Below are 13,037 nucleotides of genomic sequence, written 5' to 3' on the forward strand. Positions count from 1 at the left end.
GGTTAGCACGTTACATTGAGACTGAGGCCATCCCATAATTTTTCTGAAGCAGAAAAGGGAGAGTCTTGGGGTCATGTGGAGGCCTATGTCTGGGGAAGAGTTCTTCCTGAGATCTCAGTACCCTGAGCTGGGCCAATGGGGCTGCCTGACCTGAAGCTAGGAGGCGCTCAGGAGTATCTGGGTCCAGACTCCACCTGAAGTGGCCAAAGCTGGAGAGAAGCTGAAAGAGGCTCTCAGGAAGCAGCACAGCCCCAGGAATGAGGGGGAGCAGCTAGGGTAGAGAAAAGAAGGAGGAGACGTCTGGGGAAGGAGTCTTGGGGGATGGGAAGAGGCCACCCAGGCAGAAGAGCAGGGAGGGAGAAGGGGAAGAAGGGGCCTGAGGGAGAAGCTGTCTCTGTCCTGTGCTCACCAGGCACCTCTGGAGCCCAGAGGGGAGAGCACAGCGGGAGCAGAGCCTGGGGGGTTTTTGTCTCACTACCCCATCAGTCTGTGTCGCTGTGAGCATTAGCACTACTATCCCACTGCTGACAGTAATAATCAGCCTCATCCTCAGCCTGGAGCCCAGAGATGTTCAGGGTGGCCATGTTCCCTGACTTGGAGCCAGAGAATCTGTCAGGCATCCCCGAGGGTCTGCTGCAGGTCCGATAAGTCACTGTCAAAGGGACCCTGCCAGGTTTCTGCAGATACCAGCATACATTTTATTACTAGTTCAGTCAGTCAGTATCCAGGAAAGGCCCAGTGCTCGACAGGTCCCACCATGCTGCTGCCTGGGGGGTCTGGGTGTCCCTGGCAGCCCCTAGTGTGGCACGATGAGGCCGGGGAAGCCAGCAAGCCACTGCCCTTTGTGTGCCCACCCTTCTCTGTTCCAGCTGCAGAAATTTATCAGCTGTGTAATCTTAGGCAAGTTATCTTATCTCTGTTTGCCCCACTTTTGTGATCTCTAAGGAGAAAAATAATACCAGTACCACCTCCCAGGGTTGCTGCTGTGAGATGGTAGAGTGCTTAACACATTGACTTGCATATACAGAGCACTCTATTATTATTATTATTATTATTTCTTTAATTGAATGTAATTGTTCCATACTTGATAACTCTAAACTAGTTTTAAAATGCCAAAGGTATTCATTCCAATGAGTTATTTTGAATGTGATAACTTGCAAATGCAACTGATGTCATCGGAAGTCTATTCTTTGTGTTATTGTTGTATTTCTAAACTGTATTGCATTCATAAATTTGTATCGCAAAAACTGAGATAACATTGCAAACCAGAAATGCTGTGAGACTAAAATTTCACTTTTAATCTGGATGCTATTAGATTATGAATTGGGCTCTTAAAAGGATGTGATGGGGGGAAGATACTTTGAAATTGTTAAATATTTAATGAGGTATATTTTGTTATAAAGCAGAAGATAATAATACACAATAGCAAATTTTCACTCAAAATTCTTGGGTATTATGAAAGTGCATAGGGTGGTTTGAAGATGTAGCTTCAACACATTAATGATGAGTCAACAATCAGGTATTTGTGGTAGGTCTGAAGCCCCAGAAGATGGGTAGTTTTAATTTGTAAGTAAAGGATAAATGAAATGTGAACATTAGAGAAACATCAGGAAAGATAGCCAAGCCCTAAGTTGTGGTTAGTGAAATTTCATATATAAAGCACAAATTCTTGGGACTGTCATTTACTATTGTTTTGAGCTTTCATTACAGAGATAGCCTTCTGAATTTTCATGAAGCCAGTAACAGAAAACAGTGTGTGCTGCAGTCTGGGAACTGCTAAAGGTGGTCGTCTGTAGCTGGGAAAGTTTTCGGGGATGACTAAGGCACGGCCTAGGTGAGATCCTCCTGACATGATTTCCACATTATGTTATCTCTTTTCCGAAAAGGAAAATTCCTGCCTGATTAATGCCGAGCCTTGCTTTGAAAATTTTATGACTACGTGATTGGCTGTCAGATTTGATTCGTGGCTGGAATCAAACAGAGCTAAGGAAGATTTTTTCCTCTGTTATGATATGTGATTCTATCATAACTATATCCCTGTTTTTCCTTTCATAGCAAATTACTATAATCAAGAAGTTTTGTGATACAATATTAAATCTATTAATAATAGATTGATGCTGGAATTTCTCTGAGTACTATAATAGGATTCAAGTATGAATATGTTACAATTTTAACCTATATTTGGGATCAAAGAATAATATAAGGGTGATATCCTCTTAAGGGGGAAATGATTAAACAAAGTAATAAGCAAAGATGTGAAAAGATACTTTTCTAATTAAATGGAATAGTAAATTTTGAGAAAAGCAATAGGATTACACTGTTTTCTCTAAGAACTGCATACACATGAATATGGTTGGCTTCCAAAATTTATCTAACATGGAATTTCAGGTTTTGAACACGTTTTTCTCTAACAAGTTCTCAAAATTGGACTTTTACACATAAATTAGATGGATAATGGAAAAGGAAATGAAATTATTTTGCCTTTGCCAAAGTATGTGTCTGATCATTTTAAAAGGCGGAACAGTTCATTTTTTGGTTGGACCCTCAAGTCTTTATAAGATTCTTTTATCAGGGATCTGTGAGGAAGATTCCCTCTCCTCCACCACCACAAGTTCTGCCATGCCACTACTCCTCTTCACCCCAGGACTGCCAACCAGGACTGTGACCCAGATCCAAGAACAGCAAAGCAGGAGAATCCTACCTTAGCACCAGCACAGAGATCCCTTCAATCCCCTTCAGATGCTTGATCCCCCCTCCCTCTCCATCGGTGGACGGAGAGCTCCAGAAGCATCTGCTGCCATCACTGCCCTGGGGCTGCAGGAGAGCTTTGGGAAGCTTTTGGGAAATCATTGGCAAGTCTCCCCATGATTCCTCATCTCAATCCCCCAGAAGATTGTTCCATTTCCCCCACACTCCTCGAGCCCCCACCTCTTCCCTCAGAAGATGACTTTGCCCTCTCCTTTACTAAGAACAGTGAGGTCATCCCATGATTGCCCTCACCCCCCTTGTCCACCCCTACACAGATCTCCATCCATTCCATCATGGCGGACTAGCCAATAGGGCTCCAGTCCTTCCAAGATCTGCCTGGCCTAGTGCCTCTGGAGGTGAGAGGATGGCCCTCTGTGCTGGTACAGGGGTTCAACAGCCTGTCTCCTACCTCTCCCAGGAGCTGCCATGGAGCAGAGGGGCACCAGAGGGAGCTGTTGGCCTGAGGATGGGGCTCAGCTTGGCTGGCCATGAAGCAAAGAGCTCTCAGTCCCCGAGGACCCTGCCTAGGGCTCTCTGGTCTGTGTGAACCCCTGGCAGGTGCTTCCTTCCCAGCCCCTCCTAGGGGGCAGACTAAGGGCTGTTCAGCCAGAAACCCCACCCAGGCCTGCGGACAGTTCTGAACATGGGCAAAAGGAAGGGATTGGTACATGAAGGGAGGGGAGGGGAAGTGATTTCTATGACAGTCCCACCCCTGGTTCTATAAGACAGACTTGGGGCCACCCAGACCCAGCTGTGGGGCCTGAGGAAGCAGAGTTCTGGGGGTGTCTCCACCATGGCCCGGATTCCTCTCCTCCTGACCTTCCTCACTGTCTGCACAGGTAGGTGTCCAGTGCCTTTCCCTGGCACTCAGCCCCTCCAGGGCCCTGGCCCTGACCTTGAGCTCACCCTGGGGCTACTACAGTGAAGATCTCTCCCCTCCACACAATGCCAAGGTGCTGAGCCCCAGCACAAGGTCTTTTCTGCTTTCCTTCCAGGTTCTCTGGCCTCCTATGTGCTGACCCAGGCTCCCTCCATGTCTGTGACCCTGGGTCAGACAGCCACCCTCACCTGTGCAGGGAATCAGCTGGATGAGAAGTACGCCAATTGGTTCCAGCAGAAATGGGGCCAGACTCCTGTGTTACTCATTTACAATGATAAGGAGAGACCAGAGGGGGTCTCTCACCGATTCTCTGGCTCCAGCAGCAATAAAGTGGCCACTTTAACCATCTCTGGGGTCCAGGCTGAGGATGAGGCTGATTATTACTGTCTGTCCTTTGATGATAATACCAAAGCTCACAGTGATTGAGAGAGATGAGGAAGTGAGACACAAACCCCTGTTTGTCCCCTGGGCCTTCAGCCCCTCTCCTTCATCTCCCTTTCCCTGCTGGGCCCAGGCACAGCCTTCAGGGGGCTGCATGCTCTCCACTCACTCTTGATCCTTTGAAGAAAACTCCCTCATTTCTCAAACACAGACCTTTCCCTCCTATGCCTTGATCCCCCAGCTGGCTCAGGCTGCAGTGGATCTAGAGATACCCCCCTCCTCCAGAAGAGATCTAGCTTGGCCCTGCCCCCTCCTCTACAGGGTTTCCAGCCTTGGGCCTGCCCCCTCCTCCGGTTTCCCAGGCCTGCTGCCTCTGGTCAGAGAGTCCAGAGTAAGGAGGTTTGACTCTCTGATGGCAGAGGTGCCTAAGGGGCATCCTGCTAGAGGAAAAGCACAATGGGCACAGATGGGAAAATGCAGAAGACCTATCTAGAAAACACAGAGTAACCTCGGGGTGGGGCCCCTGGGGAATCAGGAAAGGCTTCCAGGAGGAGCTTCTGGGGCTTCCTCATTAATTGCCAGACCAGGAGCACTTCATTGATGAATCATTGATTGGTCCATTGATCCTGAGCTCCCACCACTGTCTACATGGGGTAACAGTCATGTTGGCAGGTGGTTGTTGAGGTTTCCTCAATCCTGTTTATTAATATTATGAGATCTAAGATTTTTCTGTGACTTTGGTATCTTTCCCTCTTCCAGCCTTGTGTCTGCTATTCTCTCAATACCCTCACCTTTGTTTCCCCTCCAACCCAGATCTCCTCTATGTATGATCATTCTAATCCAGAGTGCTGGGCCTCTAGTGTGGAAGACCTGAATTCAAATCCAGCTCAGACACTTAGTAGCTGTGTGTACACCCCGCCTCAAACCATGTTGAATCCTCAAGACCTGAGAAAGACCTAAAACCTGGGTTGGCCAATTAGGAGAGATATTCTGGCCCACTCTGAGCTTAACCTCCCAGAATGCTTTTTGAGTTCTGGCATAACAGACATGCTTTGCTTTGCTGTCTGAGTGAACCCAAAATGCCCCTTCCTGTGTCAACAGCTACAAGGACACATGAAGCTGATCAGGAGCTTTCTTCTGTTTGTGACTACCAAAGACAAAGTGTCTTGAACCAGACACGATGAAGAATAATGGGACTTTTCGTATCTTGATATTTTACGGACATATGCCCATCAAATGAGGAATGGTTGAACAAGCTGTGGTATATGAATGTAATGGGATACTATTGTTCCGTAAGAAATGATGAACAGGAGGATTTCAGAAAAACCTGGAAAGACTTACCTGAGCTGATGCAAAGTCAAATGAGCAGAACCAGGAGAACGTTGTGACAGTAACAGCAGCACTCAGTGATGAACAACTTTGACAGACTTAGCTCTTCTCAGCAATACAATGGCCCAAAACAAGTTAAAATGACTGGTGAAGGAAAATGCTACCCACATCTAGAGAAAGAGTTATGGAGTCTGAATGCAGATGGAAGCATGCTGTTTTCACTTTCTTGGTTTTGTTTTTTGGTTCTTTCTTTCTTGTGTTATTCCCTGTTGTTCTGATTGTTCTTTCATGACATGACTAATGTGGAAATATGTTTAACATGATTGCACAAATATAGCATATATCAGATCACTCACTTTCTTGGGGACAGGGGGAGGAAAGGAAGGGAGGGAGAAAATTTGGAACTCAAAATCTTACAAGAATGAATGTTGTAAATTATCTTTACATCTAATTGGGAAAAACTATTAAGAAAGAATGAAAGAAGGAAAGAAAGAATGAAAAAAGGAAAGAATGAAAGAAGGAAAGAAAGAATGAAAAAAGACGGAAAGAAGGAAGAATGAAAGAAAGAAAGAAAGGAAGGGATTAACAAATAAAGAAAAAAGAAAGAAAGAAGGAAGGAAGGAAAGAAAGAAAGAAAAAAAGAATAGTGCCTGGGCTAAAACCATAAAACAAAAATGGCAAATAGGGAGCTGATCTTGAAGGTGCCTAAGGAAATTATAACAGATCCCTTGGCTGCCCTGGATTGAGCAGCTCCACCAATTAACTGTTTATTAGCACCTGCCATGTTCAGGCTCTGTTCTAGGTATTGAGACAGGTCCTGCCTTCAGGGAGCTTACATTCTATGTGGGGACACAAAGTGCCACTCTATTAGCATGTGGTAAATATATACAAAGGAAATAGACAAACACAGCAGAATTTGATGAGGCTATGGCACTCACAGGTTGTGGTTGGAGGGATCAGAAGGCACTGATAGAGCAGTGATGAAAAAAGAATGAAGGAATAAGTCATTTATTGAGCACTCACTAGGTGCAAAGTCCCCTGGACCTCATCCCCTTGGGACAGCAGGGCTTTCCTTGTGACTGTGAGGGGAATGTGTGGGGCTCTCCTCCAGTTACCTTCCAGAGCTGTTATACTATGGGCTGGGAACAATGCTGAGAGATTGTTCTTTCTTACTTTGGTTGAGCTGTGGCGGTAAATTGGGATGAACCACAACAAGACCCAGCCCCAATCTCCTCCAGGTGCCTGAGTCCGTTTGTGATTGTCTCCATTGTACCCTGATGGTCTCCTGTAGGTACATGGCTGTTTACTTGTTGTCTGCCCCGTTAGAGAGGGAGCTCTGTGCGGGCAGGGAATGTGTTGGACACACAACTTGATGAATATAAAATGGCTCCCTGAAATACCAGGGGACTCCAAAGACAGATTACAGGTGAGCTCCCCTGAGAAGTGCCCAGAAGACTTATCTTAGCCCTTGGAGAGGCTTAGAGGAGACCATGAGGGTGTCCTAGCTGGCTCGTTATGGCCGCCCTCTTTGCCCTAAGCCCAGAGAACCACAGTCCCCTTGGTGGTCCACAGCCTGCCTTGCAATGCCTGGTGAAGATGCCAGCTAGCCAGTTCCTCCCTGGCCCTGGGCTCTCCAGGTCTCTGAAAGATTCATCCCCACCAACCTCAGCCAGCCCATTCCGGCCTCAGAGGCACAAAGCCTGCCATAGGTCTCTTCCAAGCACAGAGGGACAGAGCGTAGCCCACAGCCTTTCATGGATAGAGGAAGTATGGAGGGGTCAGAGCATGCCCTCAACCAAGGCCTAAGGATGCTTCCTGAGGCCAAGGGACAGGATAATGACTCTCCCTCTCCCTAATGCCCTCTGTAGCTTCTATCCTCTTCTCAGAGTGACTTAACCGGGCAGGAAACTCTATAGTCCATAATCAGGGGCATGACAAAGACTTCTGTCGTCTCACAGTAGGGAGATTTCCCACTCCCGTCTGTGCCCACCTCTTCTGGTACAGGAAGAAAGGGAGACCAGAAGTCAGGTGTGTCTGAGGTGAGTGTGACCTGGAGATCCCTCAGGCTTGGTCGTCTTTGGGTCAGCCCTCAGCCTGAGCTAAGCCTAGCACCATCCCTGATCCCAGCTCTCCTGACCCTGAAGAGTCGGGTTCTCCCCCTGCTTCTATATGCTTTCCTCTGTAACCTAACTGAATGATCCTCTCCACATTCTCTGAGGTGGTTCCAAGGTCCAAACAATTATTTCAAGAAAGCCATTTGTCTCTCTTTCTCCCAATCTTTCTCTCTCAGTCTTGGATGCCTTGGTTCTCCTGAAATCAGTCATTTCTACACCCCTGAGCCATAGGATGCCTACTGAATGAACAAGACAGATGCTTTCATCTTACTACAGACAATGACCCATTTAACAGTGGATGAAGAGTCAGTAATGAGGCCCTGTGGGGGTCAGCCTCAGACAATGAAGGTGCCCAGAGGAGAACAGTCCCTTATTAGACAGGAAGAGAGAGATGAAGAGAAAAGAACAGAAAGTGGGGAGAGAAAAGGACGAATGAGAGAACTTGGCCAGAAATGGGCATGGGCATTCAATCATGACTCAAGGGTCAAAAAGCCCTTATGCTGAGTTCTCCTGACCTTCCCTGGGGCTGCCATTGACCCTGCAGCCACCAGAGGGAGACATTGGAATGAGTTTGGGGCTGAGCTGGGCTGCAAATGCCCCCTGGGGCTCTTGGCCCCTAAGCTCTTGGTCTCCTGCTCTGTGGCCTGGGGGTGGCTTTGCTGATGCTCCCTTCCCAACCCCTCCTACTGAGCTGGGGACAGATGGAAAGGGCCAACCCCCAATGCTCTCCCTTTTTGTGGGACAGTTCAGAATTCCTTTAGGCCCCACAGTTTGGACAACATCCTCAGGTACTACAAATGCACAGAACAATCATAGGATAACCAAGTGTTCAGCACATACCTTCTGCCAGGCACTGTGCCAGGGGCTGGGGGCACAATAACAAACAGGAGCAGCTTCTGTTCTCAAGGTGCTTTCCTTCTATTGGAGGAGCCCAGATGCCCCTGAATGGGGAACTACAACCCAGAGAAATGCTAGGGAGCTGGGGGAGGAGGGGCCTCTCAGCTGTGGGTTGGGGGGATGAGGAAAGGCCTCAGGCAGAAGAGGGGGCTTCAGCAAGAACCCCTAGAAAGGGCCTCCCACCCTCCCCCTCCCCACATCTCCCTCCATACTCAGATCTTTGTGATCTGCCTGATGGTGGCTGTGGCCTCAACCCCAGAGGGACAGCCAACATTTAGTATTTATTTGTGTCCACCTGAAAGGTAGTTAAATAGGCAACAAGCTAGGTGATGAGTAAATTCATATTGTTTATTCCCTTAAGTTAGTGACATGTACATGAATCCAGAGCTTCAACTCTGACTGAATCAAGCAATTGTAGGAGGACATTTAAATCCTAACTCAGGATGTTTGTGTTGCATGGATTTGTGTTCTCCATATAGTTGGACTTGATGGGAGGATCAGCTCTGAAATCAGACGGAAGGCAAAGCTGGTCATTTTTTTCTCTCTTTTTTCCTTCTCAGAGAAAGACCAAAACTGTTCAAAATCCACACTTGCGTCCGAGATCTGTGATGACCTCCTTGGGGAGTTCCTTCTCCATCAACACACATCTCAATCCTTCCCTGTTTCAGGAGGGAAAGAAAAGGGAGGCCCAGCCCAGGGAGGATGATCCCAGGAGGGGCGAGCCCCAGAATGAGCTGAGGCTGGGAGGACTTCCCTAAGCCCTCTGAGACTTAGCATGTGTCCTAGGTCTGGGGTCTGGATGGTCTTCCTGACTCTGTTGGTGGGGCTCTGGGGCCCAGAGAGAGCATCCTCTCCCCATCTGGCCTGAAGCATCATGCCCAGAATCTAGGGGATGAGACAGTCTAAAAGGATACCCTGAATGAGAAGAAAACCTCAGCCGCCAATCTCTTATTTTCTTAAATATTAAAGAAATTTTGAAAAGTAAATAAAAAAATTTAATACATGTTGGTGAAACTCATTTCTAACTTTGATTCCCTGCATGCCCCAGCATCTGTGGAATCTGCCTGGAATCGCAGATGAAAACAGGCCCTTTGGGGTTGATCATTGAAGGCCAGAGCTAGAAGGGAGCTTAGAGATCCCCTGGTTCACAGCCCCTCATTTCACCAATGGAGCAGTGAGGCCCACAGTGAGGATGTGCCTGGCTTTGTTCCTCTGCGGTCTCTGGGGCAGCCTGAGCAGCAGGAGCCTTGGGGATTTGGGGGCAGAAGCTGGGCCCAGTTTGAGTTATGGTTGTTCCCTTAGATGGTCGTGAGGCAGCTCTGGATTGGGGGCAGGGCAAGGCAACAAGCATTTCTTAATCTCTTTCTGTGTACCAGGCCTGTGCTAAGTGCTGGGGATTCCAATGTAAACTGATGGTAAGAGAGTCCTTGCCCTCATGGACCTTACATTTTTTTTCTTTTGGTGAGGCAAATGTGGTTAGGTGACTTGCCCAGAGTCATACAGCTAGTAACTGTTATGTGTTTGAGGCCAGATTTGAACTTGGGCCCCCCTGACTCCAGGGCAAGTGCTCTATCCACTCTGCCACCTACCTGCTACCCATAGAACTTACACGCTAATGTGGGAAGACACCCCATGAAAGGGGCTCACAGTGATGGGGAAGAGGAGTCACCATCCCAGGGTGTCTCTGAAGCCTCCAGAGTCACAGGCACAGCTGGAGGGGAATGAAGCCTGGCTGTCCCCAAGGAGGGCCTGGTGGAACTCACCAAGGGGAAGAGGGGGCAGCATGGTGGAGGGATGGGCCATGGGGAGAAGGCCCCAGTGCACAGGGAAGGTCCAGGAGGAGAAAGCAGTTCAGTGACACTGACAAGGTCCTGGAGCATCAGACACAGAGCCTGGGGGGGAATGAGCCTGACTCCCAGAATCCCAGAATCTCAGAGTAGGAAATGATGTCAGGGCCATGATGATCCTCCCCGGACAGAAGAAGGCCCTGCCCCCTCTGCCCCAGGAGCCCACAGGCTCAGTCAGTCCTCACCTGAGACCCCTCCTTCAGAGATCCAGAGCAGGAGCAGATTTGCATGTGGGGCCTCCTCCCTGCAGGGCCTGGGCTGGTCTTAAGAGAGTCCTGGGGGAGCCCAGCCCCAGCTGGGGAGCCTCAGGACACTGAGCTCTGGGAGGAAGCTTGACCATGGCCTGGATCTCTCTGCTCTTCTCACTCCTGACTGTCTACACAGGTGAGGCTTCCCAGGGACTCCTCCCTGTGGCTCAAGCCCCCAGAGTGTCTCCGGCCAGGCCTGCCCTGAGCTCATCCTGAAGCTGCTTGAGGGGCCAGCATCCCCTTGGGAAGAGAGGCCCCTGCCTCTGACCAATGTCTTCTTTCCTCTCCTTGCAGGTTCTGGGGTCTCCTATGTGCTGACTCAGCCACCCTCAGTGTCCAAATGCCTGGGAGAAACGGCCTCCATCTCCTGTGCTGGGGATAAAGTTAGTAGCTACAATGTACAGTGGTACCAGCAGAAACCTGGCCAGGCCCCTAAGCTGGTGATTTATGGTAATAGCAACAGGCCCTCGGGGATCCCTGCCCGATTCTCTGGCTCCAAGTCAGGGAACACGGCCACCCTGAGCATCTCTGGGCTCCAGGCTGACGATGAGGCTGATTATTACTGTCAGCATTGGTATAGTAATGGTGCTCACAGTGACACAGACTGATGGGGAAGTGAGACAAAAAACCCCCAGGGTCTGCTCCCCCTGTGCCCTCCCCTCTGGGCTCCAGAGGTGCCTGGTGAGCACAGGACAGAGACAGCTTCTCCCTCAGGCCCCTTCCTCCCCTCCTTCCTCCCTGCTCTTCTGCCTGCTTGGCGCCTTCCCCTTGACCTTCTCCTTGGAAGGCTCCTTCCCCCTCCCCAGGCCCTCATCGGCTCCTTCTCTCCCTCCATGTACCCCCTCTCATGCCCTGAGTTCTGCTGCCCCCCAGAAAGCCTATCTTGGCCTCTCCCCAGCTTTGAAGGCTCTGGATGGAGCTTCTGTGCCCAAGTCCATCCCAGGTCAAGGGGTGCCTTGCCCAGAGCCCAGGGTGTTAGAATCTGAAATTTGCTCTCTTGGAGGGTGAACCTCCCGTACTGCTTTAAGATTCTCCTTTTTTCCTTTCTAACAGTTATAGGATGGTGTTGAGGCACTGGTGGTAAAGTGCATAGAGTGAAGTTCCTGGAGTCAGGAGGAGCTGAGTGCAAATCCAGCCTCAGGCACTTACCAGCTGGGTGACCCTGGGCAAATCACTTCACCTCTCTTTGCCTCAATTTTCACAGCTGTAAAATGGAGCAAGTAATAGTTCCTATCTCTCAAGGTTCTACGGAGGATCAAGTGAGATAATAGTTGGGAAAATCTCTTAGCACAATGCCTGGCATACAGGACCAGTGCCATCATGGGTGATATCTTGACTCTTAGGTGAATTATATTTAAGTGAGGCAGAGCTGCACGAAGTCATCAGCCTCACTCTCTCTTCCAGAGTCATCAAGGTCCAGTGACAAGACAAGTCAGGATGAATAGTAATAGCCCAGGATGCAGGGGATGACCTTGGCATCTTTGATGTCTGACCAAGCACTAAGTGCTCCCAAGAGCCTGCTACAGCCTCCATCATGGCCACTGGAAAAAATGCTTTCATCTGACCATTCCTACAGAAGTCTTCTTGTGCTTGGGGTAGACATTTCCCTAACTCACCAAATGTATGATCCTGTCCATTCCTCTCAGCATGGTTTACTTGTCTGTCTACATGGTTTCACCAGGGTGTGCCCACTATACATGCTACATGTCCTTGGCCCACAGGTGAGAGTTGGGTGAAAGGTGAACACCAAAGGTGGAGGAGCAGCCCTGAAAAGACCTCAGTAAGCCCTCATACCAGAGGTGTTAGTCCTCCCTGAACACCCCATTTACTTCATGGCCCACATTAGGCACTACATAAATGCTTATTCCCTTTCTGCTCCTCTCCCACATCAAACTTCCAAGGAAAGTAGGAGCCATGGTTATCTTGTGAGAGAGGGGAGTAGAGGTGCATTTGAGACCTTGAGCATGGAGCCAAAGGGCTGGAAGAATGTCTGTGGAGAAGGTGATAGTCACCCAGACATATATAGAATGGTTGCAGTTATAGCTGTGAGGACTTAGATGACAAGGCCCTAGGGAACCTTTCTTTGGGTAGTGAGCATGGCTCCTAGGTCAACCTTGAGCTCACCAGTTCTGTACTTGTCAGCAGGTTCTCCCTGACTCTGGTAGAGAAAAGCTCTGTGGGTGTGGTTGGGAGTGGCCCTGGGGGAGAGTGCTCCTACCTCACCTGCAGCCCTGGGCCTGAGCCCTTCTCAGCTGAGCAGGGAAGCCCCGCTTGCGGTTCCTGGTGGAGCTAACTCTCCCGGTCACTAAGACCTCAAAGGTCATCATCCTCTCCCAGGGAGTTTATGGAACTCAGGATTGGCTGGCTCTTTTGGAATTCATCAGTTACTCAGGAAGCATTGAACAATTACCTACTATGTGCTGAGTTCTGGGCTTGACACTGGAGATGCTGAAATGTGTCTCTCCTTCTGTCCCTGTCTGGATCCTATTTCTCCAGCCCTGGGTTCCTTCACTTGGTCCCCACCCCGCCCCCACCCTCTCCCCCCACCCCCAGTTGTCTTTCTTTTTTTCTCATTAATTTTGATGTCCCTTTA

At 49.2% G+C, this 13,037-nt stretch overlaps 2 gene segments (V, D, J or C); both read left to right on the top strand.

The window, feature by feature from the left end:
• Window positions 1-3,453: 3,453 nt before the first annotated feature.
• LOC114042678 lies at window positions 3,454-4,069 on the top strand. The segment is given in 2 exon segments: window positions 3,454-3,587; window positions 3,744-4,069. Coding segments are annotated over 2 exon segments (357 nt in total).
• Window positions 4,070-10,468: 6,399 nt separating this feature from the next.
• LOC114042760 lies at window positions 10,469-11,067 on the top strand. The segment is given in 2 exon segments: window positions 10,469-10,580; window positions 10,739-11,067. Coding segments are annotated over 2 exon segments (360 nt in total).
• Window positions 11,068-13,037: the final 1,970 nt, after the last annotated feature.

This window comes from Vombatus ursinus, unplaced genomic scaffold, assembly GCF_900497805.2.
Source record: "Vombatus ursinus unplaced genomic scaffold, bare-nosed wombat genome assembly UNPS02000569.1, whole genome shotgun sequence".
Lineage (NCBI taxonomy): Eukaryota > Metazoa > Chordata > Mammalia > Diprotodontia > Vombatidae > Vombatus > Vombatus ursinus.